General features: G+C 46.8%; 1 protein-coding gene across 1 annotated transcript; it reads right to left on the reverse strand.

Moving 5' to 3' along the window:
- Nucleotides 1-972: 972 nt before the first annotated feature.
- Nucleotides 973-17,016, reverse strand: LOC117060573 (intercellular adhesion molecule 5-like). Its single transcript, XM_033172944.1, has 7 exons — nucleotides 16,927-17,016; nucleotides 9,890-10,153; nucleotides 7,779-8,099; nucleotides 6,873-7,151; nucleotides 5,284-5,559; nucleotides 3,510-3,752; nucleotides 973-2,523 (listed from the first exon to the last, which is right to left on the reverse strand). Exons 1-7 carry the CDS (start codon nucleotides 16,985-16,987, stop codon nucleotides 2,336-2,338), a joined length of 1,632 nt encoding a protein of 543 aa, XP_033028835.1. The 5' UTR covers nucleotides 16,988-17,016; the 3' UTR covers nucleotides 973-2,335.
- Between the last annotated feature and the right edge of the window lie 690 nt (nucleotides 17,017-17,706).

The following is a 17,706-nucleotide window of genomic DNA, read 5'->3' on the forward strand; positions in this document are numbered from 1 at the left end:
TCTGGGTAGGCTTGTTTAAATAAGAACATCTTCAGCAGGTGCTGAAAGGAATACAGTGAAGGTGCTGAGAGCAAGAGGCTGAGAGTTCCAGTGTTGGTGCTGCCACACTAAAAAATCAAATGCTTACAGGTGTGGGTCATGTGCAGTCTCTGTGAAGGTGCCAGTTCTGCCAATAGAAGTGGTCAAGCGGTCATATGTGGGGCAAGGTGATCTCAGATGTAAACTGTTAAGGACGTTATATGCTAATAGTAACACCTTGAACTTGGCCTGGTAGTGAGTAGGCAAATCAGTGCAGATCTCTCAGCAGAGGTGTTCTATGCTGACGAGGCGTCTCTTCTGTCAGCAATTGTGCTGCAGCATCCTGCACTATCTTGCAGCCTCCAGACCAAGTGCCAGCGAAGCGCCACATACAGCATTGCTGCAATCCAGCCTTGAAATACACATGAAGCCACTTTAGACTTCTAAGACACAATGAAATTTGGCATGTCAGTGCCTCCCAGGTGTTATTTTAATGACAGGTGGTTGGACTAGATGATGCTCAGGGTTCCTTCCAACTCTACAATTACATGGGTCTGTGATTTATTTGCAACCTCTTTTAAAAAATTACTGTGTTTTTAATTCTGTTGGGAGCCACCCAGAGTGGCTGGGGAAACACAGCCAGATGGACGGGGTATAAATAATAAATTATTATTTTTATTTATTATTATTATTAAAAATCTCTAATGTCTAAGGTATGGAAAGTCTACAGAATAATAATAGTGAAATATCCTTGAATTTTAAATTCAGAGCATTCCCATTTTTGTATATTGTTGCATGATAACACTGACAGAGCAGCTAAGGAAACATAATCACAGCATATGCCGCCTCCCCTCAGAAAACATCGTGTCCCACATACTGCTAGCAGTCTGCAGTTCTTCCTGTTAACAGGCTCACCATGCTGCAGTGGAAGTTTCATTCAGGAGATGGCATGAGCAGAATTTAGCAAACAATTTTACTCTCCAGGCAATAAGACAAGAACATAAAAATAAATTCAATGAGAATGACTTGCTAGGTTTTGATGCAAGAAAATTAACTTGCAGTCCCTTCAATTCAGTTGCTGTTTGGGTGCACTGCTCAGCCTCCAGAATAAATGCTCAAAGATTTTTGAAACAGCGGGGGGATTCTCTTATACTAAGTTAGATTTAAAACAAGGAGTCATTTAAAGAAATCTAGATGACAAGTTCAAGGTTCTGCAATAGTGCTTTCCTCCTATTCCAATGTATGTAGACCCTTTCATGCATTTTAGGCACACACCCATAAAGCATAATTCACAAAGCAAATTTTGTGGGTGTTTTTACATATAAATGTGGCTTTGAGCCACATGTGCAAAAATGACACTTTAAACTCGCAGAAGTATGGAAAAACTAAGCATGTGGAAACACATTACCCAACATCTTTCAGCAGTCATTTAAAAGCATCCATTATTTTTAAACCATTCTCATATCCTTCACATTAAAGACTTCAGCCTGGCCTGACATGGAAAAAGACAAGTTGTCTTAGAGTTATGACGTAGTATCTTTAAAGAAGAGAATCCTGAGTTCATGGATCATGATAAAAAACCATTTTATGTTGACTTTGCTACCACATAAGAATCTTGGCTTTCCTTTAAGACCCAACTGGTGCCAGATTGTGCCCTGGAAGAGCTTGGGTGGTCCAAGAAAGAGACAATTGTTTCCAGAATGCAAAATGCAGTCATGATCTTGCCGGCTTATAGTCCCAGTGGGGCGAGGGGAAGGATCCAGGCAGGCACTTCACTTCACACTGCAGGAATGAAAATCTAAGTTCTGAAAGCATCCACTGCTGGCGAAACAGTCCATGCTTAATGTGGCTCTTCCATCCTTCCCCTTCAACACACCTGCCTGAACTCTTCGTGTTGCTTCTTACTGAGTAACTGAATGCTGTCAGCTATCTCTCAAAGCATATGCTCTGGCAGCTCTTATCCCCACCTGACCTGTAAGCATTCTGGTTCTCAAAGCTGCAAGATTCCAAGGCTTGGGTGGAAGAGAAGATTTTAAGAAAAACATAAAAGGGACAAGTTTCTGATCACAAGTCTTTTGTAATAAATTCCACCAGTCAGTGTCTGAAAGTGCAGAAACCATCCAAACTCCTTAAGACAATGTCCAGGTGGAGCACTGCCCATCAGTTGTTCAGCATCTCAAGAACACTTTCCCATTTTCTCCCCCGGCCCCTGGCTAAGTGGGGATGATGAACCTGAATAATAACTACAACTTGATGGCATGGGCTCAAGTTCCTCTTCAGTTTATAGCAGCCACCTGTCCACTTAAACATTCACAGACTATGCGTTGCCATTCAGGCACTTTTGCTCCATGGGGCTTCCCGTTACTTGCAGCTGCCGCTGTCTTAGTTTGTACTTCCTGATCTTTTGTTTTCTGTAGTACATGTAATAACCCACCCCTATTACGGAAGAAATAACCACTGCACAGAGAATCCCAATTGTGATTCCAAGGGTGTTAAGATGGTAAGCTGTGAAAGGCAAAGACAAGTGGGTTAAGGTTATGGGCCTAAGAATTCTGCAGGGTTGCAAATCTGCAGAACACACACTGCTTTGCTTTTTAAAGGCCAAAATTCAAGCCCTCGTGATTGAAAGGACATGAAGGTTGCTAAACACCAAAAGCTCAAGTAAATGACCCTGGAACAGTGGACCACAGAGATTCTTGCCTCTTTCGCTAGCTTTAAGACCTCTGGTGATTCCTACACTTGTGTTACTGTTGAATGCTAGACGTGACTAATCCTCTAAAACTAGCTGCTTTCTGGAAGTTCCTGGTATTTTAAGGGTTGGAAGTATGGTTGCAAATTGAAATGCTAAGACAATTGAGCTAACCTGCACATTTCCGAAAGTGGAATTTTGTGTAGGCAATGTACAAATTGAAGGTTATGGAAGCACTAAGACCTATCAAAGGGAACATAGGAGCAAGTATCAGAAGAGTCAAGTCCACAGATTTGGGAACCTGAAGGCATCACTATTACCTGTGGTAAGTGCACACTTTTATGTTGGTCCACTGTCATCTCTGATTTTTGAGGCTGAGAATATGCAACTTCCAGAGGCTGGCACCTGACAAAAGCTGTTCAGTGAGCCAACAAGTGTGTGCAAGATTTCAACAGCACTCACATCAAAACCCAAAAGAGTCTTTCTATTGGACCTGCGCAATTAATGCCTGCCGGTTTTTTAGAAAACCTGGCCAGTGGCCTGGCTCAGCTTAGCATCCCATATCCAGCTGTGTACTATCTCCAATCCAGAAAGACTGAGGAAGATTCTCTCTGTTGGCCTCCTTGAGATGAATTTATAACCTACATTCTGGTCCTGTTTTTTAGCTGAGTAATTTTAAATAATTCCACATTCTTGGTGGTCTGCTGCAAATCCAAACTCTGTGAGTCTCTCTCTCCCTCTCTCTCATATTTGTGTGTGTGTGTTTCGTTGGGAGGCGGGTTAGGCAAGGAGGTTAACTTACATTCAACGTCTATGATCACATCTCTTACATCAAATCCGTATGTGTTGGTGGCATTGCAGTGATAGATGCCAGCATGCTCTTTCGTGACTTGCTGCTGTATCCCAATATTGTACGACACCTCATCTTTCCTGCATTCGACAGTTGGTGGTGGGTTTCCTGAGGCTGAACAGATAAAGGTCTCTTCACTGCCGTCCTTCCAGGTCAACTTATCAGGGCAACTAGAATCACTCATTTGGGGTGCATCTGGAATGGAGAAGACAAACGTGGTTGTTTTTCCATAAGGGGTGAATTGCAGCATCTTATTTCATCCTTGCAAAGCTGCATAAGATTTGGTGGTAATCTTGCGCCCTTTAGGCAGCGTGCACAGGGTGCTCGTGGATCCTCGAAGCCACCTGGATGCTCCAGTCTAGCAGCTTGCACAGAGACTTGAGAATCCCAAGGCTAGTCCATGCATCTGTATTCACTGCATGACGCATGTGTGAATAAACCACCAGAGGCCAAGCACCATAGAGGGAAGTGTCATATCACGTCAGAACACAGAATGCATTTCAGCTGAGCTCAGTTCATACATTCAGGGTTAAAACAGATGTGATGTCAAGAGTTAACATCCATAGTCTGGTCCTACAAATATTATTTCTTCTTAAAGAAAACATGCTAAAAGAAACCACAGGAGGGGGTGGGGTGGGATTGAACCACAGCACTGGACACACACACACACACACTCACACACACACACACACTCACACACACTCATAGGTACTAGTATATCATTTGCATGCACCATTTAGTATCTCTCATTGGAACAATTTGGATCAATGAAATGGTTGAGGGAGGGAGGTTAACACCCCCCCAGCTAAATGGCACGGGTCTGAATCAGCCCCTCCCTGCCCCTGCTTTCACTGTTTAAAAAGAACAGGACATCCAAACACAATCCTCCCAGCATCAAACATCACATCAGATGTGAATAATCAGGAGTTGGTCAGGTTGTGTGTAAGTGGCTCCAAGATTTGAGAAAATGCATTGGGAACTTGCACTGGAAAAAATTACAACCAGAGGACCTGTGCTTGGGTAGGAAAGAATAACCTACCATTTTATAGGGTTCTCAAGCAATTTCCTTAACCCTTATTTTCTCATTCATGGAAATTAATTAATTAACCTTACACAATAATGAACCCCACAAATTGTGCATATATCACATTGATCCCAATGATGAGATAAATCTATATTTGGTCTGTACCACTTCAGAAGGCAGGTGATAGTGGGGGCCGACATGACTCATTGCTACTTGATACAAACAAAAGATCCCCACACATTAAAAACTAGCATATAAAGGAGAAGGCCAGGCCTGTTTTTGAAGTGCAGGGATTGATTGACTGTTGTGCTGTTTTTGTTGTAATTATTTGTTTGTTTTAATTGTGTGTGAGTGGTTTTAATTCTACCAATATTTAATTGTTTTTTTAATGATTGAGAGTTTTTTTCTATGTTTTTAGTGGTTCTTATTTTTATCTGTTAGTTCTGTCAGGAGAAAAATCGAGATATAAATAAATCAACAATCACCATGTATAAAATAGCTCTCAGTCATGTGAGCCCCTATCTACAGTCTGAAGTGGTATAGTCCAAGCACAGCCTGCCTCATGCAGAACTATGGACAACAAGCTGCACAGTTTGGACAATTCATTCCCACTGCATAATTTATTTATTCTTTGTTGCATAATGTGAAGAGTTATGAATCTCTAGAAATAAAATATTGTTCAGAAGAGCATTTCCTACTCACAGAAGACAGTGAGATTTGCAGATGTCTCTTTCACCACCGAGCGCCCATCAACTTTCAGCTCCACTTTGCACATGAACTGCCTCCCATTATCCTCTTTATGGGCTGTAAGTGCATACTGCAGAGAAGGAGCATCTCCGGATAGTAAGATCTCCTTGGTGTCACTGATCCGCATGACGACACCAGGGGACTTGGAGCCATCAGACCTGCACATAACTGTCACATTTGTGTTGACAGGGATTTGGGGGTGGTCAATGTGTAGGGTGGGTTTGGGCAAACCTGCAAGAGAATGTAGCAGAACAGCCATTACATATCTAGATTTCTTGACTGACTATAATTATTGCACCATGAGCTAAACCCTATCAAGTTAAAAAAAATGGTGAATTTTAAAAATAGGCCTGTGGTAAATTGGCAGGTTTTAGCCATGATGGTGAAATAGCTTAGAGCTCTCCATGCTTAGAGGCAGTGTAAAAAAAAAGGTAACAGGTAATAGATAAAGGACCCCTGGATGCTTAAGTCCAATCAAAGGTGACTATGGGGTGCGGCAGTCATTTCGCTTCAGGATGAGGGAGCTGGCGTTTGTCCACAGACAGTTTTCCGGGTCATATGGCCAGCATGACTAAACCACTTCTGGCACAACGGAACACCATGATGGAAGCCACAGCACGCAGAAACACCATTTACCTTCCTACTGCAACAGTACCTGTTTATCTACTTGCACTGGTATGCTTTCGAACTGCTAGGTTGGCAGGAATTGGGACAGAGCAACGGGACCTTCCGATTGGCAAGCCCAAGAGGCTCAGTGGTTTAGACCACAGCGCCACCCACTCCCTGTAGAGGCAGGGTACCTGTGACAGGCAGGGTACCAGATGCTAGGGACAAACAGAAGGGGCAAGGGAAGTTGTTTCTTTTCCCTACTGTTTGTGGGCTTCCTAGAAGCATCCAGCTGATCTAGATGCTTTTTTGGACAGGCAGGAAAGTTCCAGTCTGTTGCTCAACCCATTCATCATCCCCCTCTTGGTGTGGAGACGTTGGCCAGACTCTGCTCCCTTAGAATTGCATGTTGAAAGTCTGTTAACTAATGGGAGCCAAATGTCTGTCATTTTGACAGGCATGCAGGGAAGGCCTATGCCTGGCAGCTCCACTGCAAAGGGCTGTGCTTTGTAGGTGTGGGGCCAACAAATGCATAATGCTGGTGGAATGAGCTCAGGCTTAGCCTGGTGAAGAGGAGACTGAGAGGAAATATGATAGCCATCTTCAAATATCCAAAGCGCTGTCACATGGAAGATAGAGCAAGCTTGTTTTCTCCTGCTCCTGAGGCTATGACCTGAACCAATGGTTTCTAGTTACAAGAAAGGAGATTCCAACTAAAACATCAGGAATAAGTTTCTGATAGTAGGAGCTGTTTGACAGTGAAACATGAGAGGTAGTGGACTCCCCTTCATTTGAGGTTTTTAAGCAGAGGTTGGGTGGCCACCTGTCATGGACGCTTTAGCTGAGATTCCTGCATTACAGGGGGTTGGGCTAGAAGGTCCTCAGGTCATTTCCAACTCTACCATTTTTATTCTATGAAATCCAGATATGATACTCACTGTAGACATTCACAGTACTCTCTGCAGTTTTGGTCACTGGCCCCAGAGTGACTGTGCAGATCAACTGATGTTCTCCTGCGGATATTGAGGACACTTGAGCCTGGGCACTCACGTTGTGCCCTGATATGTGGTTGCTGGAGTTCAGTCTCTCCCCTGCAAAGAACAGCTGAAACGCTGCCTTTTGAACCGGAAAAAGTCCAGACACCTTACATTCCACAGGCATGCTAGTATTGATCTCTACAGAGCCCAAAGTTTGAAGATATGGGTCCATGGGGAAAACTGTGAAAACCATGAAAGAAATCATATCAGTTATGAAAAGAGATATCACTCTCATAGAGAGGCAGTGACCCCTGATGCCAACAGAAATGTAAACAAAGCTACTGAAGAAATAAACTAGAGGTTTGCAAAAGTTAAAACAAGTGAGCTTTCCCCAAAAAAACAAAGGAAGGCAGTAATGATATCCAAACCAGCCCAATGAACATCAAGCCTGCTCAGTTGGCTTAGGTGTTAGTTGGCTTCCACGGACTTACTGCCCTCTCTGGTTTGCGGCATATGGAAATAAATTATAAGCACAGAAAGCACATATGCCAAAAAGATTACAACCAGTTGCAGTTTCATTCAATACCCCCAGCCTTGCAGATACAGTAGCCCTGTCTGCACCCCAATGCCATTTCATAAATAAAAATGAAACAGATCCATCATGGATGGAAAACAGAAGCAAGAAAGAGTGTCCTTTCTGACATCCAAGGGGATCTGTATGGGGGGGGGGGTGGCAGTGCAGGGGGGGCTCCATTACCTCCAGAGTTTCTGCTTGGATTTATGCCCATTAGCAGTCAATGAATCTGCTTCTTTTGTCATGGTTGCCCATTTCTTTTAGAGGACGTGGGGCCTCTGATGTGAACTCACCAACAGTCTCCAGCAATTTGCTGGGGGAAACCGTTTCCAAGGAGGGCCCTTCCGGCCTCAGGTCCAGAGCTGTGTGGCAGGAGACTTCCTCTCCGTGGTCATTCTGCTGAGCGGTGATGCTCTTGCTTGTCACCACAACATTGCCGGCTTCAAGATTCCTGCGGTCCTCAAAGGTCTCCACGTACAGCCTCTTCTTCCCTTTATACAAGGTCACGGTGAGGTTCCGGATGGGGGCAACATTGAAAACTCGACAAGTCACATTATACTCCTTACCCACCTCCACCTCTGGCAGCGGATCCAACACTACGCGCTCTGGAGCTCCTGGAACAGAATAAAAGGTGATAAATCCTATTGATTTGACTTTCTTCAATAATGTTTTATTCTGGATTGTTATTGTTTTTTAAATGTTGCAAACCAGTTTGAGATTTTTTCTTTAAAGGATAAAGCAGTATAGAAATGAAATGAGTAATAATAATAATTTATTTCATTTACAGATCACTTCCTATGAAACATGTCAAAGCAATTTAACAATAAAAACATGCATAAACAATTGAGTATTAAATACCACCCAACCTTCATTGGTTAATAACATTGATAAGTAATGGAAAAAGAAAGGATACACGTTCTGTGTTTCTTTCTATGCCAGTCTTGGAAGCGATTCCTCCTGGGCACCTCAGGAACAGAGGGCAGCACGTCCAGACCTTAAGGATGAGACCCATGAGGTCTCTGCTGCAACTAGGCAGCCCCTCTCACTCCACTGCCGTCTTCCCTCCTGCCTTTGCAAAGATAATTTTGCTTGGGAACCAAGTGGGGCTGACAGAGAGGGCTGACATGGGCAAAGCCATTAAGAGCTAAGAAAGGACAAAACTTCCGGGCATGCCACAGCAGGTTGAATTATGCAAAATATTAAAAGTGGCAGGAAGCATTTGATTAATTTACATAATATTTACAGGTTGCAGAACGTCTCTCTTCAAGGCACAGACATTTCTGCTGTCGACTCAAACGTCATCAAGGATGGGGCAATGAAGGGAATTCTATAACTGGGGGGCTACCACAACAAGGCCCTGCCCCTTCTTCTCAGCAAGTGAACCTCTTTCAATGGGGGGCTTCTCTATCTGGTTCTCAGAACTCTCCTCAAGCCGCAGCCCCTTTCCCCAGACCATGCCCCTCACCAGCCCAGCTCTGCAGCCTCACGGAATGATTTTGCCTGTTTGGAATCTGTCCTTGAACTTGGGTGTCTCTTCCTTGTCTGGATGAAGGGTAGAGAAAGGTGCATGGGTGTAAATTAATTTCTCCACCCACTTTTGCATCTGGCCCTGTCCTCCACTAGTAGTGCCCCTGATGCAGCCCTTGGGCTGGAAAAAGATTCCCCACCTCTGAGGTAGGGCAAGCAACTGGGCCTTTGAAGGGAACCTCGACTTCTGGTCAAATGGCTCCAAGCTGCTCGGGGCTTTTGAGGTTGGCACCTGCCTTTCACTTTACAAGGAAACTTCCAAGGCAGCTTAAAGAAGAAAAACATAAAAACAAAGCTATTTTAATAAAAGCACCCTATAGCCGCATTGCATTTCAAATTGTTCTTTCTTTCTTTCTTCTGTTAAACTGCTTTGAGATCTTACAACAGATGCTTTATAGGAAGTAATTCATAAATAGAATCGATCAAATAATAGTAATGGGAGGAATTGCAGTGCTGCAACATAGAAGTAAATATCAACAGCATTTAAATGAGGAAATAAAAGAAAAACCAAAGGCCTGGGCAAATACAGAAGTATCCTGCTGGTGCTGAAAATGAACAGCACCACAGTGAACTACTCTGGGGAGACAGTCCTGAAGACAGGGCTCCCAGGATCACAAGTGACTGTGCAGGAGAAGATCCCTACCTGCCCCCCCCCCCCCCGGACAGCCACTCCAAGTTAGATTGCCGGGTTATGTGGATTCAGAAAGCAGCTCTGCATGCTCAGTGTAGGAGCCAGCCTCTTTCTTTCCTGGCCTCTTGCTGAATTTAAATCCATGTCCCTCCTATTTTTCACTGAATAACCTTCAAGGCAAGCAGCACTCCAAATCCTCTGCCCTTTGTGAATGATTATTCCAGCACTGCCCAATATATGACTTACGGTAAACTGTGATGGTTATCCTCTGAGATTTCGGCTCTGTCCCCCCACAGGTAGCAAAACACAATGGATTCGGTTCCCACTCAGTAACACTGGTGAAATTGAAGGCTTTCCAAGTAGGCCCAGTCCCTGCAGCAACGGCCTGTAGGCTGGTCTCCAAGCCAATGTTCTCACAATTGGAACTGCAGTTTAATAGCATGGAATCTCCATACATCACTACAGGCTTTTCTGGCAAAATCCTCAAGAAGTATTCCGCTTGCTGAGCCCCTGAAAATGCAATAGATACAACATGTACAAAAATGCAATACTAAATAGTTCTTAATTTTAAAAACCCCAATAAGAAGCAATAAAATAGTGGGGAAACAGTGGGGAAAAGAAGCTAGGAAAGGACAAAAGAAAGAAAGTAGAAATGCTGAATAACGTGAAACTGAATAAGGTGAACTCTGCAGTTCCGCAATCAATCAAGGATACAAAATTAAATATGGGAATTATAAGGAAATTCTGCAGTTCCGCAGATTGTTTCCCTTATCTCTTTCTGTCCAGAATATGCTTGTTTCTAGCCAAATCTTATTAATTTTTAAGAAACAGGTATCCCTGCTCCAGAGAATGACTCAAGAAAGTGTCCAGTTTCCGTGCCGGGCTTGGCACCCAAAGTCCTCTGCCCCCACATCTTGTTGCAGGGGCCAGATAACGGACTCCGCGGGTGAGACAGCGCTCTCCTACGCTGGAGAGGTCGGCAGAACTAATTACCCACAGCCCTGAATTTCTGGCATGACTGGGGGTCCAATCTCATGGGGGGCAGCAATTTCCCTCGGCAGGAAACATAACTCAGCTTGTAAAGCATGAGACACTTAATCTCAGGGTTGTGGGTTTGAGCCCCACATTGGGCAAAATATTCCTGCATTGCAGGGGGTTGGACTAGATTACCCTCATAATCCAACTCTACAACTCTGTGCTCCTTCCGGGGTAGTTTGTCCACCTTTGATCCCCACCCTACACCCAGCTCTCACCTGTGGCTCCTTGAAGCTGTCAGCATGTGACAGCGCCCCCCCCCCCAGAAATGGCTTTGACTGGCCAGCTTAACCTGATGAGGGCAGCCAATGGGACTTCCCCTGCATGTGAAGAAAGGCTCTGGTAGATTAAGTGGAGGAAACCAATAGTGGGCACAATGGTCAAGAATGTGTTTCCTGCACATGCTGTAGGGGGAAATGAGGGGCAGGTGGGGATCATCCACCTGGGAAGGGAGCCTGCCTAGGAGAAGGAAACTCTGATCCTAAACCTCCACTGCCTTGTGGTTATACTCATTCATGAGAAAGGCTTTGGGCATAAACCCTGACAAGAAATCCATACCTGCACTGCAGCCTCTTTCTGGCAACTCTTGCAGCCAGCTGGTGCCAAGAGTATTGTTCTGCTTTCATTTGGACCACATCAGTGAGGCCAAGAGGCTTGTGCCCCACAGAGGTCACTTCGGTGCTGCTGACACAGCAAATACAATGCAGGAGTCAGCAGTCTCTGCAGCCACAGCAGGCGCTATGATTCTCCAGCAGTTTGACTCTCCTCCCCCCCCCCAGAGAAGCACTCCATTCTGTCCATTGAGACAGACGGATGCCAACAACAACAGATGGTATTTTAAATCAGGCATAGGCAAACTCCGGCCCTCCAGATGTTTGGGACTACAATTCCCATCATCCCTAGCTAGCTGGACCAGTGGGCAGGGATGATGGGAATTGTAGTCCCAAATATCTGGAGGGCCGGAGTTTGCCTATGCCTGTTTTAAATCCATTAATGGTACTGATTAGCCATTGAAATACTGGAGTCCTTTGGTTTCTATTTTTAAACAGAGGCTTCTGTTTGTGGAAACAATGCCTTCTCCCTCCCCCATGATTCTTGAGAATTAAGAACAGAGGCACTGTATAGACCTGCTTTAGGTGTGACTTTCAATCTCCTTTGAGGAAACTTTTAGGCTTCCTTTTTCCTTTGTTTAATGACTCACTTTTTGACTTGCTCTTTAGACTGCTGCCAGTAGATCAAGAAGAGGAATTCCCTGCCACTCCTTATTCTGATTAGTGCTGAAAGAAAATCAGACCCTTTCCAGGAATGGCTCAACTCACCAAGTGAATTACAAGAGGAAGGAGGAATGCATCCAACCCTTGGAATGCAAGGCTACACAAACACACTTACTAGGGGGGGGGGGGAGTGCAAGCCCCATGAAACACAGAGGGACCTAACTCTGCAAACATGCGTATAGGAGTGCATTAGAAGTTATATACACAATCCACATTGCTATCTCCCCAGAAGAAAGATTCCTTATCTACATCTAGCCCTTCCATCCCAATAATCTCACTTTGCAAAGAAAATTAAATAATAGTACTAGGACCTTCAGTCTGGATACCTCCATTCACTTGGTTTCATAACTCAGAGTGAAATGCTAATTTCTCAGGACCTCACTTAAGCAGATGTTTGTTTTGGGGAAACACTTTGAAGGACTATGGGGGATCTGTGAATAGATGTCTCTTTGAAACAAAAGCAAAGCAGTTGGTGGCAGTGGGGGGGGGGCGTGCTAAAGAAGGGCTTTAGACTGCCTATTCGTCCCATAAGGGAAAACAAGTATCATATGGTTGGCATCTGCCTGTCTCAGGAGACAATGGAAGAGTGCTCCTCAGGAGTGAAGTCAAAAAGGAACTAGGATTTTTATTTTGTGAGGTGGTGGGTTCCACTTAAAGGCTGACAGTTTAATTTAGAATAGGAAGACATCTGCTTTAAAAAAAAAAACACCAACTCTAAACACCTAAGATTCCTCATGACTCAAGGGAATATTCAACATGAACCCTATAATCACACTCACTGTGATTGGGAGTGGAGAGTGATGGGGAGAAATCCCCTTTTAGTTATGAACTGTGAACATGGCAGGGTGCTTAAAGCAACTTTTTAAGAGTGCAACCCTATACGTCTATCACAACGTCTACTCAAGAAGTTAAGTACATTGAGAAAGTTAAGTGCTCAACAATATACCCCCCCCCAAAAAAAAACCTGAGTATGGCAAACGGGATATAAATGTTTGTGTTGGCTATATAACAATGCCACTCAGAAAAGCATTTTGGCGCAGTGGAGAGGGGACAAACATGAGCAGCCTTCATGGCTAAGGTGAGGAGGCAGAGTTGAATCTGGACTTTCCACATGCAAACTCAATACTGTAGCCCAAGCCTCCCAACCGGATGTCCTTTAGATATTCCAACTATTACAACTCCCATCATTCCTGACTACAGTGGTACCTCTGGTTACGAACTTAATTCGTTCCAGAGGTCCGTTCTTAACCTGAAAACATTCTTAACCTGAGGTACCACTTTAGCTAATGGGGCTTCCTGCTGCCGCCGCTCCGCCAGTACACAATTTCTGTTCTCATCCTGAGGTAAAGTTCTTAACCCGAGGTACTACTTCCGGGTAAGCTGAGCCTGTAACCCGAAGTGTTTGTAACCCAAGGTACCACTGTATTCACCATTGGGAGTTGAAATCTCCCTCAGGAGGTGGTGAACTCTCCTTTTAAGCGGAGATTGGATGGTCATCTGTCATGGCTGCTTTAACTGAGATCCCTGCATTGCAGGGGGTTGGACTAGATGACCCTTGGGGTCCCTTCCAACTCTACAATTCTATGATTCTTTTAGTCTAATATCTGGAGGGCACCAGTTTTTGGAATCCTTTCATCAAACACTGCCTGATTGTTTTGTCTGGCAAAGGGATGCACCTATACTGTGCACAACTAATCTTGCCTTTCTGATGAGCATATGATGTCTGTGTTTATCTCAATCATTGGTTCAGGCAATCTAGGTCCTCTCAACTCCCATACATCAGTACATATGGGGGAGAGTGGTCATTTGAATTGAGGGAAAACATGCATTTGGAATTCCACAAGGAAGACTAAAGTAGAAAATGGCTTTAATGCTGAGTATTTTCATTATATAAATTTGTGGCAGGGGCGTCCTAGCCATAGAGGCTAGTGACACGGGGAACCACTACGCCACCTTCTGGAGGGCACCAGGTAAGCGGTCCGGGGGCCACAGCAGTGGCTCAGTAGGGGCGGCAGCCTGCCCGCTGCCAGGGGGAAGACGGGAGGAGGCGATCAGTGGCGGCGAGCCAGGCGAGCAGCGATCAGCCTCCGTCCGCCCATCTTCACTGGTGTGTGCGCCCCGCCTGGGAAGGGGGCGCAATCCCCGGCGGCCGCCCCTCCTCTCAGTGCCGCAATTGGTCGCCGGAGCGCTTCTCCAGCCTGCCGCTGCGCAGGACTGGAGGAGGGTGCGGGGTGGCCGGGAAGGCAGCGGCGGAGGAAGCCTCTTGGCTGCCCGGAGCGATGGAGCGGGGGCACCCCCGTGGAGGTGGGGCACGATGCATATGTTGTGACGTCACGATGCACGTGGATGCGGCATGGAGGTGAGTGGTGGGCCAGCGAGGAGGGGGCGTCACGCTTGTTGCTGTCATGACGCCCCCTCCTCACTGGCCCACCCCTCCCGCCAAAAAAAAAGCTGCTGAAATGAGGAAAAGGGGAAGCAGAGCAGGTGCTTGAACGCGCCTGCTTTGCTTCCCTCCCTCCCCTTTCAGCGGCTTTTTTCGGCACTGGGCTCCCTGGGCGGAGCTGCAGCATGGAGGCGAGGGGCGGGCCAGCGAGAAGGGGCACCCTCCTCGCTGGCCCGCCCTTCGCCTCCATGCTGCGGCTCCGCAGGCCAGCCAGCGTCGAAAAAAGCGCCGGCCAAGCAAGGGTTTGGAGGCACCAATCGTGGGGGGCGGGGCTCCGTGCCGGAGTGTCACCCCCGGGTGGTACCCGGGGTGGCCCACCCCCTACGCCCCTGCAGGAAGGAGCCCAAGGGGTCCCTATGGAAGGGATCCACGTGGAACGTGAGCTGAGATCAGTCCCGGCACCAATTCTCCATGCCCGGCGCACGCCCAGCCTTACACCTGGAACGGGATCCTGTGTGGAGAGGGGGGTTGGAGACCTCCCTGCTGGAGGAGCCACCCTCCAGCTGCTGCCCGCCCGGAGGGAAAAGTGGGCGTGGGGGGCCGCCGGAGGGATCCTTGCACCACGGCGCCAGATAGGCTTTGTGGGTTGATTTGTTAGCTATTCCGCCCTCATTCTCTGTTCTATGTGACTCCAGAGATTGTACCCTTGCACCCGCTTCCAAAGGCTGTGTTCTCTGAAGCAGTGAAGCAAACTGTGTCTCCATTCTTAAGACAAATGCAGTGGATTTGTCCACAAGGCAGCAAGCATGCAAACACAATGGTTGGAGAGAATTCTCTCTGGGCCTGTGGACATGAACGTATGAAGCTGCCAGACAACTGGTCCATCTAGAGAGTGACCAAAGTAGGCAAACTTCAAGCTTGTCAGAAATACCTTGTTTTTAATAAGAACCCCAAGATCTACAAACCAGAGGCAGGTGCAAAAGACACACAGTTAGAATTAAAGATCAGGGCACATCTGGGCATGTTCTCCTTCTTCTAGGGATTTCTTTTTTGTACCAGAACAGAACTGAGTTCTGATCATGTCCTTTTACACACACAAAAAGGTCAACATCTTGTTTAGCTTTCTTCATCTCACCATTCTAATTTTAGATAGAAAAAGAAATGTTGCTTAAAAACAGCCGGGAGTTAGAAAGCTGCAAACCCAGAGACCAGTCAAAAGATGTGCCCTCTACCTAGCAGTTCTCCCCAAGGTCTCGGACAGTGACTCTCCAGCATTGGTACCTGGGATCCTTCTAGCTAGTGATATTACCAGGAATTGGACCTGGGTTGTTCTGCATTCAAAGCATGTGCTTGAACACTGGGCTTTTGCCCTCCTGGACATTTTGCCTACATTGAGCTGAGCTTGAGGTGGCTGCCCAACAGGATCCACACAATCACAGAACCATAGAATGTTTCCACCAGAGATTGGAATGGTGTATATGTTGTTGCTGTTGTTGTGATTTGTGTGTGAGAGAGACCCTCTGTTCTTAGTGAATGTGAACTCATACTTTGGCACCATAGCAAAAAAAAATTAAAGTTTCCCAATGTGTCTGTTTCATCGGCTCTAACTGACATTTTAATTGAAGCCAGCTGCATTTACATCTTTCTTGTTTTCTTCTTGTAATTTTGCACTACCTGAGTTCATGAGCTCCCTCGGCCAGTAAAGCGAGATGAGCGCCGCAACCCCAGAGTCGTCCGCGACTGGACCTAATGGTCAGGGGTCCCTTTACCTTCACCTAGAGTTCATGAACCATAGAATGAATTCATCTTCATTCACTTCTCACACTCCTGAGTCCTTCCATAGATATACTAATCAATTCCCTCACAGAATCAGGCAGAAGGTACCGGTACCTTCTTTATGAGTAAAAAAAATTATGTTCAGGGAGGAAAAAGTACACTCAGCTGTTGTTTGAAAGTAGCCAGAAATGAATTGCCGCTGCTTTTCTCATTCCAGGAAGCTTAACACCAAGGTCAAGCAAACCCGGGTTTTCCCCAGCTAATAAAGATAGTAAGGTAGCACTAAAGAGGTGGGGTGTTCAGAGAAGGGGAGGTTGGGGGATTCACTGCAACCACCTTCCACTTCTCGAGGGTCCAGCAAGCAGTGAAAAGCAGAGAGCCCGTTGTTGTTGTTCAGTCGTTCAGTCGTGTCCGACTCTTCGTGACCCCATGGACCAGAGTACGCCAGGCACGCCTATCCTTCACTGCCTCTCGCAGTTTGGCCAAACTCATGTTAGTAGCAGAGAGCCCAGTCACCACCAAACACGCCTGCTCTGGTTACATATTTAAGAGAAATAAAATAAGCCCTCTCCAAGTCATGTCCAACCCTGTGAAGTGTGACTCAGAGAAAGTGCCTCTGGGCATATGTAGAGTGCATTTCTGACCATTGGGGGGGGAATCTTCCACATTCGCCCTTTTTTCTAAAACGGCGAGCACTTGGCTTTCGCCTTTGAGACTCGCCCTCGCCCGCCTCGCCGCCCACCGCCAGCACCTACGGCCGGGACCGACGGACAGAAGACCTGGAAAGGCGGAATCCCAAGTTCAGCCCCTCTTACCTTGTGCGGCAGTGCAAGCCGCCGAGGCGAGCAGGAGGAGGACGCAGAGGAGGCGCGGCATGGTGCTGGCCAGGGCTGGCTGAGGCAGGCGGAGGGGAGGTGCGGCCCGAGAGACCCCTTCAGGTGCGCAGGCGACTCCGAATCAGTGCAAGCAAGGGCCGAGCAGTCCAGCCAGGCTGCCGCCAGCGCATCCGCTTGTGGCGGCCGCAACCTCTCGCCGGAGGTTTATACGCCCCGAGGCGGTTCCGGGAAAAGGCTTCGCTCTCTTCTGCCTCGTCGCTGCGCTCACGAGGGTCCCTGGAAACTCCCGCCTCGCCCGCTCGGTTTTCCCGCCGCCGCCCGGCCCCCTTTCCAGCCCGGCCCTTCTGGGGGCGTCGGAGGGGGAACTTCCCGCCCCACGGCGACTCTCCTGCGAGTGACGGGGGCGGGGGGCTCTGCTCTTCACGGAACCAGATCACCTGCCGTCTTCGCCTCCTTCGGAGAGGCTTTTGGGGAGCTCTTTCCGATCCGTTTTTCATTCTACTACCCCGAATAATTTGGTGCCACCATGGGCACATTCGCCATCTCAGTGCTCAGCCCTAACTCAAGATCATTTAGGAAAGCAGATCCTCAGGGGAACCCCCGTCTCAGTCTCAGTCCGGGAGGGGACAGGAACTGCTCAGTATATTCGGAGGCCTTTGGTGAAGAATTCTGTCAAAAAGCTTTGCGAAAGTCAAGCTATTCGGTGTCTACCAGGATATCCCTATTGAGGGAGCCTCAAACACGGGCGGCAGCCTGGGG

This window comes from Lacerta agilis, chromosome 16 (genome assembly GCF_009819535.1).
Source record: "Lacerta agilis isolate rLacAgi1 chromosome 16, rLacAgi1.pri, whole genome shotgun sequence".
Lineage (NCBI taxonomy): Eukaryota > Metazoa > Chordata > Lepidosauria > Squamata > Lacertidae > Lacerta > Lacerta agilis.

Bases quoted from the DNA above. Each gene is read 5' to 3' on its own strand.
- LOC117060573 (XM_033172944.1), bottom strand. From the start codon at position 16,987: ATGCCGCGCCTCCTCTGCGTCCTCCTCCTGCTCGCCTCGGCGGCTTGC. The intron at 10,154-16,926 runs GTAAGAGGGGCT...TTGCATTTTCAG, and splicing joins GGCTTGCACTGCCGCACAAG to GGGCTCAGCAAGCGGAATAC. The intron at 5,560-6,872 runs GTGAGTATCATA...ATTCTCTTGCAG, and splicing joins GAGTACTGTGAATGTCTACA to GTTTGCCCAAACCCACCCTA.